This window comes from Podarcis melisellensis (assembly GCF_964234715.1).
Source record: "Podarcis melisellensis genome assembly, chromosome: 17".
In the NCBI taxonomy this organism is placed as follows: Eukaryota; Metazoa; Chordata; class Lepidosauria; order Squamata; family Lacertidae; genus Podarcis; species Podarcis melisellensis.
The window spans coordinates 15,038,855-15,065,052 of NC_138534.1; the positions used below are offsets into that span (position 1 = coordinate 15,038,855).

The window sequence follows — 26,198 nt, forward strand, 5'->3', positions numbered from 1 at the left end:
TTTCCAACTCCGTGATTCGACTTTAGCATCTGAGGCAGCCAATCCCAGAAGCAGGGTGTAAAAACACAATAACAATGTTATAATAAATAAAACAAAGCAAACTTGCTGACTTTGCAAGCTGTTGAGCTGATCTTAACTTTGGTCTGACACAATACAATTATCATGGCGTTTGCAGCTTGTTTGGAGATGACATGATACGATATCATCTCAGACCCTTAGGAAGCTAAGTGCAGTCAGAACACAATATACACACTTTCAGAGTTAATGCTAAATACTACTTCTGGTAAATAAGCCACTATAGCTGCTAGAGGGATGTGAAAATTTGTGTCCTGGGCTTTTTAGACTCGTCTACCCATGTACTGGGACACGGGTGGCGCTGTGGTATCAATCACTGAGCCTAGGGCTTGCCGATCAGAAGGTCGGCAGTTCAAACCCCCACGACGGGGTGAGCTCCCGTTGCTCTGTCCCAGCTCCTGCCAACCTAGCAGTTCAAAAGCTACCAGTGCGAGTAGATAAATAGGTACCACTGCAGCGGGAAGGTAAGCAGCATTTCCATGCGCTCTGGTTTCCATCATGGTGTTCCACTGCACTAGAAGCGGTTTAGTCACCCGAAAAGCTGTCTGTGGACAAACGCTGGCTCCCTTGGCCTGAAAGCGAGATGAGCGCTGCAACCCTATAGTCGCCTTTGACTGGATGTAATTGTCCAGGGGTCCTTTACCTTTACCTTACCTTTTACCTATGTACTATGTGAAACCCAAGCGGTGCATTGGTTGCCAGATGTGAATCCCAACCCCCCCAGCTCTCCTACTCCACTGTATTGGCTAAAATTAAACCTAAGGCATCACCTCTCAGACATCCGACTTACTGGTGGAAATGTCCTGCCACTCGGGTGATGGGGAGTACATGTATTTAGAGGGAGGGAGAGAGAAAAGCAGGCAAGGATTCTTCTGTCCTGTGTTTTACCTTTGGGCTTGTAGCAAGGAGTGGGGACGATGCATTCTTCTTTGATGTGAGGCTTTGTTTTAGCAGTGCAGCCACCGGTATGCATCCCTCTGTGATCAATGCACAGAACCACCCGGTATCTTAGGCCTTGACCACATGTCACTGTGCACTGAAAGGAAAAACAATGAAAAAAGTATATTCCTGAATAGCCAGACTCCGCCTTCCTTTTCTAACCCTGCTTGCCCATATGGACAATTAGCAATCCAAACCAGAACAACACCATCCACCCATTCTGGCTTTCTGATCATGGTTTGTCAGGAAGAAGCAAACCACAACTCAGGTTTATACATAACAACAAACCATGTACATGCAGCTTATTTCTTCCGCTCATACCTGGGCAAGAGCAACAGGGCAGAATACGCTAGCATGCTGCTTAATCCCAATTAGCCGTTAACGGTGGCGTTGCATGGGGGCCCCACAGAGGTGATTGCTCTGGGCGCAAAATTGTTAGAGGTGCAAAAATTCAGCACCTGGTGCTGCCTCAATACAGCTGCATGCTTCCATTGCTGGGCTCCACTGAAAACAGCTTCTCCATGCAAACCAGCAAGTGACCTCTCCAGACAATGGAATGACTTCTTTTCTTATCTCTACGGCTATGATCTGCTGGGTGATGTGGACACCATTAGGCAGTTGAATGTGCATGCATACTCTATCCATTTTTCTCCCTCCCACCCCACGCCTCGTGACCTCGGACACTGGCAACCCATGCTATGTCACTGGCCACAAGCAATGGTTTATTGTTCCCAACATGTGCTTTGTGTGTGACTGGCATTCTGAGTGAAGAAGAAGGAACAAGAGAATATGATGGTTTGGATTGTTCATATCCTTGCTCATTCCTTGTTGAGCACATTCATGAAATGCATCTCAGAGCTTTATAGAACTGAGAGGGCTCGACGAAAGAAGAATGGCAGATGAAATTAATGGGCTATGCAGAATTGGACAAAATGACAGGAAGGATTTGAAACATGAGGGACCAGACATTTACAGAAGATTGGAAGAAGTATATGAACTATTTGAAGAGCAACTGTAATTAACAAATTATGCTAGTAGGACTACAAGACGTTTTGTAAGGAGAACTATACGAAGTGTTACAAAGTAGAAAAAGATAGAGTTGGTTATGAGTCTGAAATGAAATAGGGAAAATAAGAAATGCATACTAAGAGATTAGATTGGAAAATTTTCAGACAGGATTGATGGAAGTCAAAAAAATTGAATAAGATGTAAAAGTATGTTTAATTACTGTTGAAAATGATATGTTAAAAAACTAATAAAATTACACACACACACACACACACACACTAGAACTGAGAGGGCTAATAAGCAATGCTGCAATATAATATATACGTATTTTAAGAAAGCGGTTACCGGAGACCACTCCTGAGCCAACCACTTGGGGCAATCGAAGATGTTGCAAGGCTGGACAATGGGCATCTTGGGAGTGTACATGCACTTCCACTCCTCCACAGAGCTGACGAGCCCCTGGATGTCCTCTTCCACACAAGAGATTGTGCGGCTCTGAATGCCTCCGCCGCAAGAAGAAGAGCAGGCGGTCCACGGGGTGCTTTCCCACCTGCAAAACAAGATGCCAGTCAGGGAAAAGGCTGAGCATCCGAGCTTTCTCACTGCATGCATCTTACGATATATTGGCATTTCTCTAGCAGCAGCAGCAAAGCACAACCATGTCGGTTGCTGGAACAATTACATCAGCCAGTATTTCACCCCTGACTGCCTAAGAAGGACAAAATTATTTAGCTGGTGAAAGAATTCACAGCATGACATGAACGGAAGAAATCTGTGGATTCAGTATGCCTTGGCAGGGGTCACCCACCTTTATGGGTCTGTGGGCACGTTTGAAAATGGGAGAAACTGTTGCAAGCAACCAAGCACGCATTGCAACGTAGCGTACTGATCAGCGCCTAGGCATCTTCCCTGAATCGCCATTTCTCAGGGGCAGCGCATTTCCGCAATATTCGAATGGTGAGATGTTACTGCCGGGAGAATGCAGTTCCTGCAGTCTGGAATGTGGCAGTGGTGTGTGTGTCACAGGCACCTACTAGATTCTGCCTGAGACACCAAGAGCAGCTACACCACATTGTATGTGCCGTGCTCAGCGATGGAGCTGAAAGGGAACGGTCTCAAGGCAAAGTACCTTTGTCAGTTTCTTTCCTGGCAGAGGGGTTTCCAGTTAAGTCTTTGAGTCAATGGTCAGCAATTAGAGGGCTGCCCTGGGTGTTAGTGTGATAAGCCTTCAGTCTTTAACCTCTTCCATGCAGCCAGCGGGCAAGTACAGTTATTATGGATACAGCTACGACTCCCACTACATCCAGCTATCCTTTTTGTGTTGGCAAGCAGGTGGGAAGAAGGAACAGACAGCATTCCCTCAATGCTGGGTCTGGATTTGGGCCAGCAGCCTATATAGTTGCTAATTGCTACATTAGCTGGACCTCGTCGTGCTATTCAAGCAATTTCCAAGGGCACATGCACACTCAATGCATGAGGCATGCTTACAGCCCAAACCACTAGCACTGACATCTATGCAGTGAGCAGGACATCTGCAGCAGAGTCCCCACGCTAGTGTGAATTTTGATGACACAGGGTTTCCTAGCTGATGGAGAGCCTATGTACGCAAAGTTGCAAACACAGAGGCTTCCCTCATCAGACATTTCATTGAATGTGCAACATTGGTGGGAATGGCCTGTGGCACAGTCCCACCTCCCTGTCCACACACCGAGTGGACGAACGTGACGACTATCTGAACAGGGCTATTGCTAATGTGAAACCAACAAAGGACTTAGGCTACAGTCCTAACACCACTTACCTGCAAGTGAGCCTCCCCGAATTCAATAGGACCTACTTCTGGTTAGGGATATATGAATCTTTTAATTTCAATTTCTCTCAAGCTCCTAATTTTTCCAAACTTAAATCCAGTTCTCTAGATTTCCACAACAGTTAGTGATTTCTTGTTTAAAGTCCTCGTGAAAGGCCACCAGCATTCTAGCACAAATTTATTTTAATAAACAACATTCCATACGCTATTTTGCCCAATATACAATTTTTGCAATGCATTCTCCCCTAATGTAGTGCATTGCTATATGCTATTTTAAACATACATACATGCATTTTAATGCTTAGTTTAGTATAAAGATTTTTGTATACATTACGTGGCTGGAGAACTGCATTGCAAAATTTGCAGAAGTGCAAATTTCAAAGTGTGGTAAGAATTCATCTCTACACCACCTTTTTTGGTTACCCAGGTGAGGAATAACCACCTTTTGAATAAACCACAGAACCAAGGAAACTATTTCCAAGTCCAGCATCCAGATTTAGGGACCCAGCATTTATTATAGCTATTGTAATAGGACATAATTTACTCATTGGTTCGGTTGTCTGTTCAAAATGTGGTTGTTCCTCACCTGGGTAATGAACAAGGTGTTGTACAGGTGAATTCTTACCATGAAAGAATGGCTCTGTTTGGGCTTGCTTATTATTTTGGAAAGTTGGTTTTAGGTAAGATTGCCTTTAAGTGGAAACTGAAATTAATTCCTCCCCTTCTCTACATCAGTTCCAGTTCCCATGCAAGACCACTCTTTGTGGGTGAAGTTCTTTGTTGACTGAGAAGCAGTAGAAGCAAACTGATGGAGGGAGAGACACAGCACAGTTAATTTCCTCTTCCGTTAAATGTGGGACTAGGCATCATGCTAGTGATTGTGGATAAAAGTTTGCAAGGCAGGTCTGCATAGGCTAAAGTGTGGTTGGGCTATACTTTGAACTTAGCATTTAGATCAGGCATAGTTGCCAGCTCCTAGGGGCCTGTGGGATGTAATCCACTGGGAGCAGTCAAGTACAGCATTCCTTGTTTTGCTAGAGTGGACATGTAAGGGAATGTTTGGTCCAGCCAGTCAAACTTCCTGTTCCTCCTGGCCTGGAGCATCCTCCTTCTTGCATGTGACTAGTAGGCGGGCAAGACCTTTCCAGACCTGGTAAAAGGCCAAGGCATGTTGCCACTCTCCTTCTTTTCCATCTTCCTTTCGTCCTGTGAACTGCTGGACTGCTAGCCTGCAATCACTAGGTGAATCTCCCTTATGGGGTAAACCGTTTTTATACGTTTGTAAATTTAAGCCTAAAGCCTGCCTTCAGGGATCACACTGTGCTCTGCCTGATCATGAGTAAACTTTATTTTTATTGCTTATGAGTAGGACTGTGGTGTCTTTGTTCTTTTAGGAGGGATTCAAGGGGTCTTACCAGGAAAATATTAGAACACATTTCAATCTGGACAAGCCAGACTGAATTGCATATTGTCTTAAGAAACTCACACAAGTTTGCAACTAGTTTTCTGCTGTGTAAAGGGGAATGCACTCTGCTAAGTAAAGGATCTTGCTAGCGCAAGTTAGGAAGGATATCAATAAACAATATATCCTCTCCTGCCACCCTGAACATTCCCACAGGGCCAAGGTATTGTTGTTGCTTTTTTGTTTTAGGGGACCAGGTCCCCTCAATGTTCATGGGGCACTTGGCTCCTCCCCCTGGCTCCTCGTGATGTCACACACATGATGTGAGAACATCACATTGGGCCTCCTCAATCTTCTTGAGAAGTTGGCACTTCTGAGATCAGGACTATGCAGACCTTGTCTGAGGCCAGGTATATTGTTTGAATCAAGCTGTAAACTCAAACAAAAAGGCAGCTGGTCTCAAGTGGGGGCCCTCAGCCAACTTAGCCCACCGAAGCCCAGCCATTCTAAGTTTCTGAACAAAACTATAGCAGCATACTTTTTATATTTACCATTCATTTGCATTCCAGTGAGAAATGCAATTATGTGCTGCACAATCCACCAAGCCATTCATCCTTCACAGTCACTTTAATCTTAATAGCATAATATATGCCTTACAGACACACAAACACACACAGATGTTTCTCCCCAATCAAGCTTGTAATCGGCTGAATGCTTCAATAATTGGGCTCAAGGTTGCCTCAGAATAAACACATGGAAGAAAATACTTGCATAAGTCACATCAATAAGCCGAACAGAATTAAATAGATTCTGCTTCAATTTGGCAATTGTTAAAGAGCAAGGCCTTAGTCGCGAAATTCTAAAATAACAAGCTTCTAGGCAATTAAGACTCATTTATGTTGCTTAAAAGATGAATATGCAAGAAATAATGTAATAGAGTCATGCAAAAACGCCAAATGCTGTCAAGAAATATGGATTGAGACAATGACTTTTATTGGCCCCATTAGCAATTAAACTGTAATAACCTGGATTGCTATGTTAAAACTAGAGATGTCAGAATTTGTTTTCAATTAATTGGTCTTGTTTATAGCTGATTATATAACAAGTTGAATGGCAGTATTTTGACTTTTAACATATTACGTGAAAATAATAATTCTGGAGAACACAAACGCTCTCTGTTGCTATAAACCTTGACCTTAAATGAACTGCCTTCAATCAACAGACTGTAATTGCCATTTTGAGAAAGATCCAGTTAAAACTCTGCCTCTCAAAGTGCCAAACATGTGCCCACACGGGGAAAAGAAAGGGTGGCCAACAGCTTGACATTTTAATTTCAGTCTCAATTGGATATTTCAGTGACAAGATTCTTTGGTTTGTGTGATAGGTGATTATCATTCTTTGCGAGAGCTCCAGGACACGAGAAATCCAGATTTCAGTATCTCATGTGTACAGAAAAGCAGGAAGCAATGAAAACAAAACACAAGACCGCAGGCCCAGAGCGTGTTTGCAGATCACTACCACACTCTGTTAAGAGTATCAATCAACCACAGGCACATATCTGCATGTTTGTTAAATAGAGAAGCTGGTTTACATACCGAGGAAGAGGATGGTAGAGGTCATAGGGCATGATCTGCTTGTATCCATCACTGTTAGGAACAATAATGCCAACCCTCTGAGTAGAAGGTACACACAATAAAATAAACACTAAATGATTACATTATACAGAGAAATAGCATTAAATAGATTATTACGTCATTCTACTCAAATCTAGCTTCAAAGACTAATGAGGCAAGCAAAAATTGACATTGGCACTCATCATTTCACTTTGCAAAATATTTCATGAACCAGTTTTTTTAACCTATTAGTTAATATGGCTCCCACAATGTAAAGTGATTTATTTATTAAATGCAGAACAGTTATGTTCTTAAACTGAACTCAACAGAGTTAATGAGTAAGTGAGGGAGAGAATGATGTGTTTTGTATCTGTAGGGAAGGGGCACAGAACTTCTGAGCCTCCAAATGTTTGGGAGTTCAGTTCCCATCCTCACTGACTGGGCCATGCTGGCCGGGACTGATGGGAGTTGGAATTCAACAACTCAGATAGCCAGAGATTCCCCATTCCTGGTGCGTGGAAAAGAAGAGTTTCTCCACTCTTACAAATCACAAACAGCAAGGAGTTATTCTGTCTCATTAAAACTAAAGCCCACCACCAAATTTTAAAGGTCAACCTCAAAAGTAGGGATTTTGTGCTGCGAAAAGAAACATATTCACCATTACTTGTTGACAAATAAAATGACTCTGTCGATCAGTAGGATTCGATTATAACATCTCAACAAGATGGGAGAAGTGTTGCCATCTTTGTACTAACCATAATGTTGAAGGATGCTTCCACACATCAAAGTTAACAGGAAAACAGGAAGCACAAACAAGAAGTACCTCACTGGAGCTTCTTTTTGTTGGGGATTCAGGCTACTCATGCTCCTCTTGCACGATAGCGATCCTGCTAGTCCACATGGTCTAGCATCCATCACAACTTGGATCACTCCTTGTTCAATATGTGGTTTCCAGGTCACCAGTGCTATAATTTACAGTCTTAACCCCCCACATTTACAGGGATGCCCCTTTACGACATCATAGCTCATTAGCTTATGAACTAAGCATTGATAAACCAAAGACTGGGCCAAGTGAAGCGAATATGCAAAAAGGCTACATAGCCTGAGAGGCAAAAGTGCGTATTCTAATGGATCACTTCCCAACAAATTATAAAGCAAGCAAACAATACGAATCAATAATAGGAAGGCATTGGCTTTCTTTAAGTTCTTGTTTGGATCTTTGGTGCTTATAGTTTGCATCTATGTGTACTGCTGCTTGAGAGGAGGCTGAATGTAAAAAATGGGTTTGTTAGACCCTAAGATGGTAGCATATTGGCATTCTGAATTCTAGATGGCCAGTGAGGAACCACATTGCTGCTGGAGACCAATCCTTTGGTCCGCCATGTTGTCAGCCAAGAACCCAGAGCCTAGTACCAAAACACAGGGTTGATTGTTTTGGCAACTGCAAGAGCCCAGAGCCTAATTCAGTAAAGGCCACAGCAAACCCGAGTTTGCAGAACTACTTGACAAGTGTGCGGGGAGCGCGAGTTGCCACAAATTTCCTTGAAGGTAACATCCGGACCACTGGGCACGTGATGAAAGGTTAGGGGGCTCAGAAATACATTTAAAATAGAGCTGCTCATCTTCGTGTGTTGTCTGTTGAACCCTGAATTTAGGCTGCATCCAGGTGCAGGTTATATACACTGCTCCTTGGTGGGGCTCTTAAACACAGGACTGCAGCAGCATTCCTGAAAGGTCAGAGTTGCAGATTCCAGGGAAACAACTCTGCACATGCAACCAGACCCCCTTGCTGCAGATGTTTTGTGTTGTACAGATGGACCTCAAGGGAGGCGCGCACACAATTCAGGGCTATTCAACATGGGCCCATTCTGTGCTTTCAGAGTCTTTGTCTGGAAGCCCCAGTACACCCCAGATGTTCCACCCCAATGTGTATGAGAGCTCAATGACTTTTTTCTTAAGCAGAAGCAGTCCTGGGAGGCTGCAGTTTTCCAAGCAGAAGAAAAGCAAGAGGAAATGAGGTGCTTAACCCCTTCTTCTGTGGCTGTCTGCTCAAGATCAACCTACACACCCACCCCAGCTGCTCCCCTCTGTTGGGGTTTGAGGCTCTTTCAGCAAGTCTGAGGAGGAAGGGCCTTGCATATTAGACTGCATTACGGATAAGGACGTAAAGCTGGAAGAGAGTCCTGACAGGATGTTTTCTTAACTAATTAGAGAGGTCTTTTCAGTTCATTTCAAATTGGCAGGTTACGCTGGAAATTTCTTAACTGCCTTGCTCTTATTCTGTCATCACGTTGCTGAAAAGTATTTAAATAGATAGCAATTATGAGGCAAATATCACAGTCAATCTGTATTCCTGTTTCCACTAAATTCGTGATCAGAAGAGCAACGAGACAAGTATTTTGGCACATTGTGTGTACGGGAAGGGCCTCTTTGTCAATGCCTGCAAGATATGAGTCCTTAGCAGTCTCGGTTAGCGGTAGAATGCTTTGTGCTGTGCTAGCTGCCCTGCAACTGGGACTCATAAGGCAAGCGAGCTCCCACATGAGACCGCAGACTGCCAGTCAATAATTAAGCAGCAGAATTCAACCTGGAGGGTAGTGGGTCTGTACTGCGTACTACTGTTGAATGGTTTCTTTAAATTTTAGGTTTCATTATTTTCCCACAAGATGTGTATGTCTTTAAGGGCCAGAGCAAATAAGGTGACCTTGGTTTACATCTGTGAAGCAGTATAGCAGGTGCGTTAAGTTATGTTAATTAAGCTGTTTGGTATAGTATATAAAGAGCAGCAAGTAGCTCTCTCAGTACCCTGGTGGATGGGTCACACTTAATGATATAATGTAATTTAGTGTAAAAGGAGTTTTTGTTTTTGTTATTAAACCAAGCAAAAGTTACTTTTGCGTTTCTTGAATGTATGGTCTCCCCACCACACCTTCTGCAGCCAAACTAATCTGCAAATAACCAATGGTTACCGATGCTGCTTTTCTGCAAATTGGCTCCACCTCTTTGTGGGGACGCTTTGTGGGCGAGCAACCAAGCCTCCCCCCTCAGTGTGGGGGGCAGGACTGTGTCCCGCCTTACCCTGGGGAGGCCTGGCCATGCCCGTTAGCCAAGTGGCCAATCAGGCGGCTTGGGGAGCATGGCTGGGACCAATTTAAACCACAGCGTGATTTCCTGCCCTCCCACCCTTTGTACAGGTTGCCAAATATGGATACTCAGTGGGGTGGTGGGGGAGCAGGAAATGGATGAACCCAGCCTATGCATGTAAAGGCTAGAAGGAATCATTTTCGTTTGTCAAATGTGTAGGTGGAATTTTTCCAGCATTGTCTGTACAATTGAAGGAATTTGAAATAAAGGCACAAGATGACTTTGTTAGGACAAGCAGAGATAGGGTGGGTAACCGAGTGTCATTCCGGGTGTTAAAAGGTATGCACAGTTAAGTAACATCAGCATAAGGCTATAATTAATGTGGAAAGGGAAAAAAACCAGGTGATTTGCCTATCATACGCAACCTCCCAGGCGCCTGTCTGTAGCCTGCAGTGTGAATAGCGAAAAGATGGATAGCGCAAACACATGAGAAACCCACTCAGATCAAGGGCCTGAGTAAAGCTTATTCTTAATATTGGTGAAAATGGATTAATTAAACCAATTAGCTGGTGGGGGGGGGGCTATTCTGCAGTGCTCTTTTAGAGCAGGTTTCCCTGCTGAGGATATATATATTGCTTCCAAGAGCAAATGCAGTTATGAGAAAGGTCCTATACTACAGTCACATTACTGACTAAGCCAACTTCATTCTGGTAGGTCCCATAAGTGGAAGAGAAGACTCTTGCATCTAAAGGACTCCTGCCCTTCAGGATCCGTATGTCAGCAGCCTCACGTTGATCTGTCTTGTATAAGAGCAAAAATTACTTCCCTGACATCTGCCCAGAAGTTATTTTTCTCTTTCTTTTGATATGCATGCACCATGCAGCCACCTGTCTTAACATTTATGTATATGTAGTGTCAGGTTATATATATATATATATATATATATGCAGGTTTTGGTGTCCTCGGGTGTCTTCCCGTGTAAAAGTTGGGGTGTCTAGGCGACGTTTCGACGAGGTCTCACTCGTCATCTTCAGGCTGGTGCTTTCGGCTTCTTGTTACTGGAACAGAGCAGGATCTCAGTGTTTGAGTTCCTATAAATACTGTTGAGGGGGTGTGGTGTATAGCCTCCAATGTTCTGGGCAGAGAGGAAGTTCCCAGGCTAGTGTGCCTTTTCTTCTTTTGTTCCTTAATTACTTGAGGGATATCTTGAGTGATTTCTTGAGTGATATCCTGAGTACCACTTAGGTGGGTCATTAGGTGTGGATTAGTTGCTAAAGTCTTTGTGTCTTGACCTCTTGAACTTTGTGAAGAGTTTTTCTGAGAAGATGGCTGTACTGCACTTAGTTGTGCTCTGGCTTGGCTTCGTGTATAGGGGCGAGCTGTGGTTTTGTGGCCTGTGTCAGCCAGATCTGTGTAGGGATTGCAGGGGGGTGCAGCATCCGGAGGTGCCACCATGGTTTGGCTACTGGATGGTGTCTGTAATTTATCTGTGGAGAGGGTCTGGGTTTGGGTCTGGTGTGGTTGGTTGGTGATGGCGTTCTGTGTGCCTCTGGAAGCCAAGCCAGAGCACAACTAAGTGCAGTACAGCCATCTTCTCAGAAAAACTCTTCACAAAGTTCAAGAGGTCAAGACACAAAGACTTTAGCAACTAATCCACACCTAATGACCCACCTAAGTGGTACTCAGGATATCACTCAAGAAATCACTCAAGATATCCCTCAAGTAATTAAGGAACAAAAGAAGAAAAGGCACACTAGCCTGGGAACTTCCTCTCTGCCCAGAACATTGGAGGCTATACACCACACCCCCTCAACAGTATTTATAGGAACTCAAACACTGAGATCCTGCTCTGTTCCAGTAACAAGAAGCCGAAAGCACCAGCCTGAAGATGACGAGTGAGACCTCGTCGAAACGTCGCCTAGACACCCCAACTTTTACACGGGAAGACACCCGAGGACACCAAAACCTGCATTCCTGTACCCGTGAAAATCTACGAAAGCATATATATATATATATATATATATATATATAACCAAACTGGAAAACAGCTTTGAAATCAGTTCCCAGAAACAAATGGCGTGTGTGAGCTCTAATATAATAAACATCAAGAAAGGCAAACATTTAAAAATGAATGGCAAAAATAAATACCCAGTCATGTTTAATCTTTATTTTGCAGGCACCACTGACATTTTGGGCGGCCTGTCGTGTGTCTCACTCTGCTTATGGTACACTGCAACTTGCAAATTTGTGAAAATGCACTTTTCTATTTACCCTGATAATTCAGGCTGGCACAACATGTAGACACCAGGTTGTACCTGTACGCAGCACATCAGTCGTATCTTGTGCTCAATAATGCCTGTTTATGTTGCTCTGGGCAGGCCAGGGCACAGAGCTATCACGCTACCTACAACCAATTTCTTAGGCAGGCCATAGCTAGCCGATTACAGTGTTAACAGCAGAAAAGCAGAGGAATGCACAGGTTTGCTTTCCTTGCTCCTGTTAGTGCTACGGTTTATTATAAATCTGGTTTGTGGTCATGTTCTTTGCTGGAGGCCAATTCTGCCTTAATTGTTAACTTCTATTTTGCGCAATCTCTTTCCGTATTGCTTATACTTTTCAGGCAAACGTTTAACATCACTGAATGTTAAATGCCCTGCTCACTGTATTCTCAGAGCTCTTATTTTATCTGTTTTTTGGGGAGCCCTTGGCCCCTCAGCCCCTCCTAGATGGCACCCCTGGCTGAGTTAAAGAAAGCTATCAGAAGTGGGCTTTTGTGTTAAAAAGCTGTGAGCTCAGGTCAGGTCCTAGAGACAAATTCCCAAGCTCAAAATATGATCAGAGGCACCTGCGTCTTTGATTCTAATCGCATGTCTTTTGTATCTGATTCTGGCAGCTAGACTTTGAGGTTCTAGAAAAATAAAACCAAAGTAGATCCCACAAGGCTGAAGTCTGTCTCTCCTGCTCTGACGAGACCCAATTCTCATTATTTTTCTGTGTTGGCAATTGATTTTTTTTAAAAAAATAAAACCAACCAAAACCAGAAACACACCATAAGGTTCCCAGCAGAAGGAGTGGGAACATTTAATCAAAGGTCAAAGGTGACAAGCAATAAAGCCCTGGTCAATACTTAATTTTCATGAAGTGCCCTTTTCAAATTGGAAGAATATAACATTCAATAATACAAGGTGGCTGGAATTTCATCTATGTTATCATTCTACTGCTATCAGTATTTTTCTCCTTTCAACCATCAGAAACACTTGATGAAAACACAAACCAACACACCTTCTCCTCATTGATAAAGTTGTGGATAAATGGCAGTGATATGGGATGGGCATTTCTCCAGAAATGTTTCCATAGATATATCTCCCCCCACCCCCCTTGCTCAAAAGAAAATTATCTTTTTCTGAAAATGAAGCTTCATAATGACTGGAAGAAGACCATTCAAAATTGGGGCAATTGCAAAGTTGTGAATTCGTTTTTGTTCCCAGGTAACCATCCCTAGAAAGCATACATAGTAAGTTTAACTGCAGAGCTCCTTCTCTGTGCTAATATGAGCATATCTTCAGTTTTCAGTGACTTCATTCTTTCTAAAACTTTCGACAACATAAGGACACGTACAGTATGCTATTGATCTCTCTCTCTCTCTCTCTCTCTCTCTCTCTCTCTCTCTCTCATATATATATATATATTCAAAAAATATAATTTCCAAGTGCATAACAAAATTACTTTGAATATCCCACTTTCCAGTGCAATCCTAAAAAACATGCCTACTCAGAGACATCAGCTACATTAACAACTCTTTCAAGAGTTGTCCACCACATCTACCTCAAAAATGCTGAATCAGATCCCAGTTAATTTACTATACTAGAACAGAAAATGTCCTGGGATCTCCCCCCCCCCGCCCCAATTCAAGATGTTCCGATCAATGTGGTTACATTAATTTGTACATGCCGGCTGGATAACAAGCTACAGTATTTGCAATCCTCTCAATATCTAAACAATAAATTAACTGGTCTGATTTTGCTCAGTGTAAACTATCTCAAAATTGTGAACGGACTTACCTGGCAGGGCAAGGATCCAGGTTGCACTCCTGAAGTTTTGGCTTTGGCTTGATGTTTTCAGGGTAGTAGTGGCAGTATTGGTCAGAGACCACTCTATTGCTTCTCAGATCATAGCACTCGGCAGAAGTCAGCTGGTAACCTTAAAAAAAATCTAGACTCAGAAAAGACAAAGACAACTACGCAACTCTGAATTAACTCACAGTGCTAAGGTTTGTGATACTGGGCTAAAATACTAACCAGAATGTACTTGCTAGCCTAAAAAGACCTTGCAAGTGGGTCTTAAGAATGTAAATATAGGTTTGTTCCAAATGTTCATTTCTCTTTTGGTCACATGTATCACTAGAGCTAAGAGGCTACGTACAAATTAACAAGCTTACGTGGCTGAGTTGTGATGGCGTTTTTTAAAGGTATGAAACGCAACTTTGGGAAACCATTATTTAGAGAGGTGAAGCAGTCATGGAGAAGATGCTTAAGTCCTTTCTCACCTGCATCCAATTGTAACAGCCACCCTAAGCAGCTTCCCTCCACGTGGTTTCCAAAAACGTGACTGGAAGTCACTGTTAATTTCTCAGCTATCTGTAAAAATTTCATGTAAACACGTTCCCCCAATAATTATTTACACACACAAAATTAAAAAGGACAGGTGGTCCATTGCCCTACAATAAGCTTAACTATTACATGGTCACATTTCTTGAGGCCTGAACAATTTATCAAGACAATAGGTGAAATCCTGTTCTGCTGTTCTGCTCATGAAATGGCTGTTGATCCAAGAGAGTCATTCCCTAATGAAATAGATGATTTTCTCTTATTCTCATTTCCCTACAGGCCCTTGACTCTCACCCACAATGTTTTGGAGGGTGTCCCCCCCCAACCCTCTGAAACAGATTTCCAGGGTGTTCTGAGTCCTGCAGTGGGGAAAGGAGAACCGGCAAGAATTGCTTCCCCTTCTCTTGCATTGACAGACACCTTCACTGGATCAAGAGCTATTCTGCAAGTATAACAGCAGTATTGGATTTCGCCTATTGCCGAAGCCTTTCAAAAAGAAACATTCGAAAGTATCAGCTTCCCAGCTATTGTTTTATTCTGGGGATTTCATTTGATTCAAAGTCACTGCTGTATATAAAGTATAATTCAGAGTTAACAAAGGTCGGTGGATACTGTCGATGGCAGTTTCCTTGAGAGGAACAAGAAGTTTATAGAATGCCTGTCGTTGGCCCTTGCTTTTCTTAAGGTGGAAATTGATTCCTTTTGCCTCTTCTTGGTTAGCTGCACGCTGATGTCAACTGCAATATTATACGCTTCTCTTTTATAGAGGGTTAATGCCCTAGGCTGATTTCTGTACAACAACCTCGGATTCTTAAGCTTGGTGCTACAGAAATCTAAAATGATAAAGTAGTAAAAGCAAAGTGCAAACTTCCCCTGACTGCTCGTATCTTTCGGGTTGATTTATCTTTCCTCTTAAAGTCCAGCTTTTGCATTCTGCATCACGAGTCTCCTTCTGAGCATTTCCTCCCTTTCCCCCTGTAATTTCCCATATGGGAGTATCGACTGTTGTGACCTAATTTCAATTAACAGATACCAGTTCTCTCTAGGTGCTGCTATCCTTGACCACAAAGATTGCATAACTCCCCCGGAGGCTGTCATGACAAGCCACTGTGACAATTCCTTTAATGAAATTGTTTGAAAATTGTTGGAAGAGGCAAGGGGAAGTTCAAATCGCAGGCTTCTTCCCAGTGCACAGATTCAGGATGCCTGTATCACATACGTTGTACCCAATATCACACGGCAAGTTGTTAACTTTGCCCTTTCATTTGCCTTACTGCGTCCAGTAAATTGGATCTCTTCCTCCAATCAAGTTGCAGAGCTGATGATGAGTTATGGAATCAAAAGCACATGCTGGATTACATTAAAAGTAAAAACAAAAATATAGCTCCAAAAAGCATGCAAATAAATAGACTCTGTTTCTGTAATATGGCTAACTTCACCTATAGGGTGAAATTTAGGTGCGTTTTTTTGTAAAAGGAGCAGCTAGACAAATGAACACGTTCAGTAGTTGTAATTGTATTGAACTTAATTCTCTCTTCAGGGCAACTTTCAAGATTATAATTTTCAACCAGGATTTGGAAAACACGTAGGGGTGAAATGGATAGATCATGGCTGATATGCTTCTTTGTAAACCTGGAATGTCCCAAAGGAATTGTGCCATGCACATAGTCTGAAGATAGTCAGAAAAGCTTTGTGAGATGTTTCCTCATATTCATATTGAACATTTCTGAAATTAGTGAAAGCCATGACTTCAGTCCTTCTTTGGCAACTGCAAATACTTTCAGAACATGCATATATATCTATCTCTATATTTAACTTGGGATACAGGAACTGACTTTCTAAACAGAGAAGTAATCTGGGAAGGAGAGATGGTTTACAGTATAAGAGTGAAAAGCAAGTCATTAATCAGCGGTATTGATGCATCCTTGTGGACCACACTGGAGTTATAAATAGCAATGAACCACCTTCTATAATTATCCTCCACAGAAATACACTTCCCTTGGGACAGATAACGCTGCAAATGAGATGCAGTGTTTTTGCCAGCACACCTGGGAAAAGACTCACACAGCAGCAACTTGGAGAAAGGTTATATTGACTGAAACGTAACAAAATTTGAGGATCTGCAAACCAACAAGCTGATTCACCACATCAAAATATAGTCAGGACGGGGAAGCTCCCTGAGGGTTAAATTCCCTCAAGCCCAAGGGGCAGGATATGAGGCCTTGCCTGTGATGGAGTTGGAGAAAAGGATTTGAAGGAACCCTTCCTCATGCCCTGGAGGCCCTGGAAATCTGGGGTCTGCATGCACACTGTGGTGTAGTTCAGTGTTCTCCCCAGGATGCATGTCAAGAAAAAGGGAACCCCCAATTACCCCAGCAGAGCAAAAGGTGACTCAGAGCATCCTTAACCCAGCACTGCCTCATTTGATTACTCCTTAACTCTTGCCCAGGCTAATCGCCAATTAGACCAAATAAAGCGTGTTCTCCCTCATGGAGAGCACGTGTTGCGGTAGGGGCTAGCAAGACACCCCTCTGTTGCTGGGCGGGAAATAAGGGAGTTGGCCACCATTTTCAATGAGATTCTTGTTGCTGGGGAGATTTATATGTTGCCATTTCGTGATTGACAGCCTAAGTTGATAAAAGCCCTGTGCACAGCATTGAGCTTCCTCTTTTCGCTGCGCGGATCGGATCAGCTGCCCACCCTCCCTAATTTAGGGTTGTTTGCTTGACCTTCTTCTGTCTGTCATAGGGTCATCTGCTTTTGGGGGAAGGGCCTGGTAGGAATTTTGTCCATTTGGCTGATTGGCTGGTGCCATTTGGTTTTTGCCTACTGCGTAGCAAATCGTCACAACTTGTAAAGTTGCGGTTAGGCATTGGTTTTATGAATCGGTTGGTGGAGGGGCATGTATTGTCTGTGCCTGCCCCTCCAATGCTGCTGTTGAAAGGCTATTCTGTTAAATGAATCCAGGGGCTCGCCATGCATTTGTCCGAACCCCTGTCAAGGGGCTAGGGCCACGCAAGAGCCTCTGGGAGCATTTGGGGAGAGTGAGGGTATGGTTCCCAGCTCCGTCTCTCTCCCCAAAATGTTTTCCCTTTTTGACTTTGCGTGCGTGCGAATATCAGTCTGTCCCCATGTGGGGTCAGATAGTCACAACCAATGCCTAAGCAATCACTCACATTTTCTGTATTTGAATAAAGTGTTGGCCAAAATTATGACAAAAACCTTAAACAAAAATTATGTGTCAATTGTGTTTTTATTTGGGGTGGCTTGGGGACCTCAACCTGCAAACAGCACTACTCCAAACAAGACTCGCAGCAGCATGAAGCAGGCAAAAAAGAGCCCAAGGCAATTGAAAGGGCTCCCTGCCCCCCCAATTTCTACTTTGCCCCTTGAACAGGCAACTAGCGGGGTCCATACTGCATAGGGAGGCGGGGTGGGTGCAGAAAAGAGAAACTGCAATATTTAGGGGGTGGAAGGAGGCCATAAGGCAAGTTCTTTACGGGGCCCAAATTTGGATGGGTAATCAGTGTAGCATTCTTGAAACTGTCCAATCCAGATTCTTAAGGCAGATTTTTTTCTGTACTGCCCTATGTCTTGAATGCAGCATTACAACTGGAGGCAAGTCTTCCCTCTGTAGAAGCTCAGTCCTGGCAAAGAACTCCGTCTAAATTTAAATCCACCTGGTCTACTGCCCTTAGTGACACAAGACCCCCATAAAAGTGTGTGGTTTAACATTGTGCACCAAAAACTCCTCTCCTGCGGACTCCACCCACATCAGCTTCTCATGACAGGCTTTATTAAAGCAAAAAGGCTAATTGAACAGCGTCTGAAGGACTTAGAGCAGCAGAACAATCTGGCCATTATAAAGAAATTCTGTCCTTGGTATGCCTTTCCCCTCCCTTCTCAGTTTGATTCCCTGGCACCATATTTGTATAAATTAACTATCCCAAAATACAGACGTGCCTTCAGACTGGCCATATTGGATGTGATGCCCTCTGCCGTACTTGAGGGCAGATACCAAAAGATTCCAACTGAGAACCGACTCTGCCCCTGTGGAGATGGCAATCTGGAAACATGTTCTCCTATCCTGTCCCCTTTATAAAGATCTGAGGAATGAGATCATCACCCCACTGTTACTTACCATCCCAGGCCGCCCATCCGCGGTCACATTGTTCTTTCTGTTATCAGATCAAAATGATCAGACAAGAGCAAAGGTTGCTAGGTTTATCGAGGGTGCAATGAGATTAGGGACCACTATCTGAACGATAATCTTGGTCATTTGATTGCCCTTTTTAGCCATTGCTGTCTTTTTATTTGTATATATTGCTTGTTTTATGTTGCCATGGCCGTTGGCTAATGTGAATAAAGTTTATTTATTTATTTTCTCCTCCCCTCTCTGATTGGCAACAGAAGCCATAATTCTGGGACAAAACAAGGAAGTCTTTTTCCTAGGGGAACTAAGATGTGGCAAATCAGCTCCCATGCTAATTGGGTGTGAATGGCATTTTCCAGGCACCTTTCCTAGAGGTAGATGTACTGTACAGAAGTACTAATAAAATACAAATCAACACCCCCTTCCACCCAGGCAATTCCTGACAGATGAAATCCATTTCAAGATGAAGAGTCAACAAGAGTTAAATCAGAATGAGTGAAATGAGTGAAACTCATTCCCATTTTTTTAAGCAACAACAACTTAACCTTATGTATATTGGTACAGAATACAAATCGCTATAAACAATGTTAAATTTATTACCTCCACCACAGGAAGCGGAACAAGGAAAGAAATCAGTTTCTCTCCATCGGTGAATAATAGGTTGGTAGAAAATAAACTGAACCGTACTGTCGGCAGCACCAGCGTAACGGATCTGAAAAGGAGAAACGCTGCAGGTAAAGTTGAAAGGTATGTAGCGCAGGTATCAAACACCTGTGCAGTTCGCAAAATATAATAAAAAACACGGCTGGTAATATTCAGAGCAGGAGAAACATGTTACACCTTCTGCTGGAACTATGTCAAAATGTATATACAGAAGTAATAATAATAATAATAATAATAATAATAATAATAATAATAATACATTTTATTTATATCCCGTCCTCCCCAGCCGAAGCTGGGCTCAGGGCGGCTAACAACAATCAAAATAATCCAACATTCTAAAAACATTCATTATAAAATTAATTAAAATCAAATTGATGGCAACCATTAAGCAAAATTCTGTGCAGATTGCCAGAGGAGGGGGTCAGGCTGTGCCCTGACCAAAGGCCTGGTGGAACAGCTCTGTCTTGCAGGCCCTGCGGAAAGATGTCAGGTCCTGCAGGGCCCTAGTCTCTTGTGACAGAGCGTTCCACCAGATTGGAGCCGCGGCCGAGAAAGCCCTGGCTCTAGTTGAGGCCAGCCCAACCTCTCTGTGGCCTGGGATCTTCAGGATGTATTAAACAAGGGATGCATATCAAAGTAAATTAAGCATGTTTCGAATCCCAAAGCAACAAAACAACACCACCACAAACTGGCTTATAAGAATAAAACCACATTTACTAGAATAATAGCTAGACTAGAGATAAACTTGTAACCATTCAAGCAACAAACATACTAAGCTGCCTTGTTAAGATACAGTTGTACATTTATCCACTCCATGTTTACAGTATCTCCAGCCTTTGTTATGCACATGGCACCTTAGTATGTTTGTTGCTTGAATGGTTACAAGTCTATCTCTATTATAGCTATTATCCTAGTAAATTTCGTTTTATACTTATAAGCCAGTTTATGGCGTTGTTGTTTTGTTGCATTATTATTGCTGTTACTACATTTGATACTTTGTGTATATACTTTGCGAATTTTAAAGCCCTATGCGGCCTAGGACCCTCGTACCTACAGGACCGCCTCTCCTGGTATGCCTTAAGGGAGGACCTTAAGGTCAATAAATAACAACACTTTGGAAGTCCCGAGCCCTAAGGAGGTTAGATTGGCCTCAACCAGGGCCAGGGCCTTTTCAGCTCTGGCCCCGGTCTGGTGGAACGCCCTACTGCAGGAGATCAGGACCCTGCGGGATTTGATATCTTTCCACATGGGCCTGCAAGACGGAGCTGTTCCGCCTGGCCTTTGGGCTGGACTCAGTCTAACCCCCCCTTTTTTATTTATGGAACCCCTTATACAGGATTTCTATATAAATTTTGCTGGCCCATGTAGGTTCAGCATGGATAGTTGGCCCCGGTGAATATTTGACAATTTCTCCCCTTATGGCTTTGATCTATAGGCTACCACTAAAACGAGGCTGCATTTTAATCTGCATTTTAAACTGTATTCTAACTTACATTTTAATCAACTTTTTTTGTGTGTGTGTTTTTTGTTTTAATGTTTTTACTGTATTTATATTCAGTGTTGGCCGCCCTGAGCACGGTCTTGGCCAGGGAGGGTGGGGTATAAATAAATAATAATAATAATAATAATTATTATTATTATTAAATGCACTTTTCCATTTCCCTAGCAGTAAAGGGGAAACATGGAAGGCAACAGGGAAATTGGCACAGTGGAAGTGCACTGCCAGTGACGAGTGGGGTGGGGGACAGATACAAAACCAATTGCATTATATTTGGATTACTTATTTCTTCAGGAAGTAAGAGTAAGTACTAATAAAATAGCATTTTAGCTGGGGGGGAGGAATGGGGGAACCAGGGCAGAAATGCTTCGGGATACGTTGAAAGATATAAGAGTTGCACTCTACTGAGGGAAAGCTGGTCTTTTAAAAATCAAGATAAACAGTGATGTCAAATTCCCCATTGGAGAATATATATATATATATATATATGCAGGTTTTGGTGTCCTCGGGTGTCTTCCCGTGTAAAAGTTGGGGTGTCTAGGCGACGTTTCGACGAGGTCTCACTCGTCATCTTCAGGCTGGTGCTTTCGGCTTCTTGTTTCCAGTAACAAGAAGCCGAAAGCACCAGCCTGAAGATGACGAGTGAGACCTCGTCGAAACGTCGCCTAGACACCCCAACTTTTACACGGGAAGACACCCGAGGACACCAAAACCTGCATTCCTGTACCCGTGAAAATCTACGAAAGCAAATATATATATATATATATATATATATATATATATATATATATATATATATATGCAGGTTTTGGTGTCCTCGGGTGTCTTCCCGTGTAAAAGTTGGGGTGTCTAGGCGACGTTTCGACGAGGTCTCACTAGCCTGGGAACTACCTCTCTGCCCAGAACATTGGAGGCTATACACCACACCCCCTCAACAGTATTTATAGGAACTCAAACACTGAGATCCTGCTCTGTTCCAGTAACAAGAAGCCGAAAGCACCAGCCTGAAGATGACGAGTGAGACCTCGTCGAAACGTCGCCTAGACACCCCAACTTTTACACGGGAAGACACCCGAGGACACCAAAACCTGCATTCCTGTACCCGTGTAAATCTACGAAAGCATATATATACACACACACACACACACACACACACACACACACACACACACACAGCTGTAGCAATGAAGGTGGCCTCTTGTAAGGATTAATATCATTTTGTTGAACATGCCATAAACAGGATGTCCAATTCCTTGAAGTAGGGTGGTGCATTAATCAAGTATGTATCTGAACTTAACGAAAAGCCCCGCCGACTCTTGGGAACCAGAATGGTATCATGCGAGATGCTATTTGAAATCTCTTACTGGAATGTGCAGCAATGAAAGCTTTTGTGGCTTAGAGAGAGAGAAGGACCAACTACGTTGCCTGGACCTGAAAGGTCTCATGTGTGAGGTCCGAGCCAGAGCGTGATAAATGAGGAGAGAGATTACACAGGGACTAGTTGAAAGGGTTGAGTAGGTTCCACATCCCAAGTTGGGAAGACATAACAACCCAGATCCCCAAGGATTCTTGTCGTGTTGTCTGCTTGATTATCTGTCTTTTCTGACAAAGAGAAAAGGCAGATGCAGATCAATCTCTTGAAATAAGTGGGAAGTTATTCAGACAGCCAGGAATACACTGCAATTAATCACAGATGGAAAAATAACATTACTAGGTGAACGAGGCAAAATAAATCAGTAAAAAGAAAGAAAGAAAGAAAGAAAAAAGAGTGTTTATTGTTTCATAAAAGCTGGATAGGCTTTGGGAGAAGAAGAGACTATTATGATTACCGTGTTGTCAGAATTTTGTTTGACAAGAGGTTAGACCTGGGTTCTGCAGCCCTCAGGCAGGATCAGCTGTTGACTAGGCACACATGTTGATTCTGCTGAAAGCTAAATGCTGTATCCTGTCTGCACACCCATTTTAAAACTTTGGACTATCTCTAAAAGCTGGGGAGAGAATTCACAAGCCAGGAAGCCGTGTCCCCATGTTGAAAAGGGAAGCATCTCTTCTCAATTCCACGTTCTGACTCACGATGTCTCTCAAAAGTAAGTGGTGCTCACTTCTGTCGTGAATTAGTAAAAAGGATCAAGGGGCTGCCTCTTCATGTTGGTCTTATGATTAGTTGGGTGACTTTTTTTGTCTATTTTAAAGGTATTAATTAAATTTGTTGTTGTTTTGCACCCAGTCCAGAATACCTCCAGGCTAAAGGGAATAAAGAACTAATGGAAATAAATAAAACCAGGCAATTGATGAGGTGATACCAAAACACAGTGGGTTTCTCCAGACACCCCATTGATTGAGCGTTCATCCTGACTCAGGGGAATAAAAGGCTAAGGAATAAACTCAACGCAAATCCAGAGTGGAGTCCCTAAAATGGCTGGAGTGGTGCTGGGTACGCCTCCTTCTGTCAACTCCTGCAGCAAAGCTGGTGCCAAACATCTTGTTCTGCTTTCCTTTGGGCTACCTCAGCAAGCCTGAGAGGCCTTTGTCACGATATTCCGTTCCACCTTAACAGATGTGTGGAGTTGTTGTATGTCACATGTCTGTTTACATTCCAGCACAGCTTGCTGGGAACTTCCATTTTGTGTATAGCTTTTGCTTATGTCTCCTCCAGCACCATAATTCAAAAGCATCAATTCTTCGGTGATCAGCCTTCTTTATGGTCCAGCTCTCACTTCCATACATCACTACTGGGAAAACCATAGCTTTAACTATACGGACCTTTGTTGGCGAGGTGATGTCTCTGCTTTTTAATTATTATTATTACACCACCACAAATAATATCCACCAATGTTCCTAATTTGTTCTGCCTATTTTTTTTGTGTGTGTGGCTAGTTGCACTATTGGCCATCCCAACATTGGTTTCAAAAACCCAAGTTCAAGGGAAAGTACAGATTCTAAATATATCTGTTAAATGCATTATACGATGCAAAACACTAAAGAGTAATACCCAGCTCAGTTTATCGAAACCACACATGTTATGGGCTTAACACCCACCCACATTTGAAAAATGAAGTTTCTTTGAATCTGAAGGTACACAGTAGAAGCTGAGAGGAGCTCAGGATTCCCGGGGCATGTTCAAGACCCAGTAAGAAATTTTTTATATGGAAGCATTTTCATATGGAAATAAGCATCTGAATTTGGCGAGACTTCCTGATGAACTTGTTTAGGATCACCCCTGATGTCAGGAAACTTAAATAACACAAATGGGTCCACTTAGCCCTGTGATTGCTTTGGTATCAAAGCCACATGATATAATATATATGTATATAAGAATGATCCAGGATAGGAGGAAAGGAAGGAAGCACCCGAAGCAATCAATGTCTTCCCCTTTGTTTCTAAATGATTTATGCGTTTACTGCAGATGCTGAAAACAACTGTATGCCTAGGCACCAGCTATTCCTCCAATCCCTTGTGAGCTAATATATGTCCGCTTTGATCAAACTTCACACAGATCCATAAATAACAGGGCTCTTTGTGATAAACGCAATAAATAATCTTACGCTTGAAGCTATGATAGGAAATGGTGATTTGAAACATCTCTCTGGCAGTTAGTCACATTGAAAAACTTTTCCGTTTTAATCAGATAAGTTCACTTCCTTGTTGCTAAACAGAACTGTTTGGATTTTGGCAACGTGGGTCCCATCAATTTACTCTTGCCTGTTGGAGTTTACAGTAGCCTGACCTAAGATGCACCTTCTAAGGTTACATCTGCTGTTGTCTGGTTTAATCAAAATGACATATTAATTGAGTTTCGTTAGGTCATCATCAAATAGCCATCTGCAAAAGGGGTATGGTCAGGTTAAGAAGGAAGAAGTTTCCGCAAAGGAAAACACACTTCTAAATAACTTGAAATTGCTTTCTTACGTGTTTTAGTATGGTGAATACAAAGGGATAGTCGCAGACTCAGGTCCATAGATGTATTAAATTGGTGGGGTGGAAGATTTCAGGCACATGATGGAGTCAGAATTCAGCAACCACTGGCTGCATCATTCCTCACTCCTGACTGGCTGCATCTCCAGAGCAGTCCCAAAGAATCGGTTGATTTAGAATACTCATATCCCATTTTCACATGCACATAGACCCAAGCTCTGAACTTGAAATCCATGTTTGGATTTAGTTTTGTGCATCTAAGAATGTTGAAAATGAGTTGAAAATGTCTGCCATCAGACCCTTTCAAAGATAAGGGGGAAAGACATAGCGGACTGACACTAAATACCGTACTTTTCTGTGTATAAAACTAGATTTCCCCCCTTTAAAATCATGCAAAAAAGTGGGGGTCGTCTTATACATGGGTAGTGCATAGGGTGTCTGTTTAATTGGTTGCTGCAGTGGCTGTCAACAGCTATTGTGCATCAATGGGTGTTGTTAATCGGCCAATGCTGCGACAATTGGGCGGGCGATTGGCAGCATCTGGCGGCGAGGGAACAGACTGGAGGCGGATTTTGTGATGCATGCTGGTGAGTGATTTTCAGCATCCCCCCACCAAAGAAAGCTCAACAACTTTTTGCCACCTCTCCCCATTTTATGAAATTTCAGTCCCCCCAAATAGGGGGTGTCAGGGAACTGCCATCGGAGCCAGAGGCGGAGGGAAGGCTCCAGAGGGATGCCGGAGAGGGTCCCAGTAGGGAGAGAGGCAGCCCATCTGCTGGGGAAGGAAATCAGCGTAGCACCAGTGGAGAAGGGGGGCAGATGGGGGTATCGGCGAGGGGGCTCCAGGACTCCTCGCTGGAGACCAGCAGGGAGAGCACGGGTCCTCCACTGCCCACACCCTCCCTGTGCAGAAGACTTCCGCGCAGGGAGAGTAGGAGGAGACTAGGCGCCAAAGAACTTCTTTGCTGGAAGAAGTTCAAGAAACGCCCACTGACGGATTCTGCCAGCGATTGAGACAGCCAAGGATGGGTGGATGTCCGGACAGAAAGGGTTCACCCAGGTAACCCAGCCGGGTGTGGCGACAACTTACACACGAGCAACCCCTAGAACCATTACAGGGGGTATCTTATACATGGGGGCGTCTTATAGATGGAAAAGTACAGCAAGTACAGTTCCTAGTTTTTCTAAGGGTCTGTTCCTCAGAAAATAAGGAAACAAGGATTAATCACTATTACTAGATGAATATGCAAGTGTGGGATATATGCTTACAGACCCTCCAAGTGCCCCTGTTTCCCAGGGACAGTCCTGGATTTACAGAAGCCATTCCAATTTCTGATTTGATCCCAGAATGTCCCGCTTTTATCCGACCCCTGAGCCAAGGAGATAAGTAACTACAATGTTTAGAAGACATCTGAAGGCAGCCCTGTATAGGGA

General features: G+C 43.2%; 1 protein-coding gene across 3 annotated transcripts in view; it reads right to left on the reverse strand.

Moving 5' to 3' along the window:
- Positions 1 to 26,198, reverse strand: part of ADAMTSL1 (ADAMTS like 1) — a 465,616-nt gene that overhangs the window by 117,437 nt on the left and 321,981 nt on the right. For all 3 annotated transcript variants that reach the window (XM_081893676.1, XM_081893674.1, XM_081893675.1), the window contains 5 exons: positions 19,289 to 19,400; positions 13,990 to 14,128; positions 6,827 to 6,877; positions 2,368 to 2,572; positions 964 to 1,111 (listed from right to left, as the gene is read on the reverse strand). In XM_081893676.1, the coding sequence (XP_081749802.1) occupies positions 964 to 1,111; positions 2,368 to 2,572; positions 6,827 to 6,877; positions 13,990 to 14,128; positions 19,289 to 19,400 (655 nt within the window). The remainder of the gene's footprint in view (positions 1 to 963; positions 1,112 to 2,367; positions 2,573 to 6,826; positions 6,878 to 13,989; positions 14,129 to 19,288; positions 19,401 to 26,198) is intronic.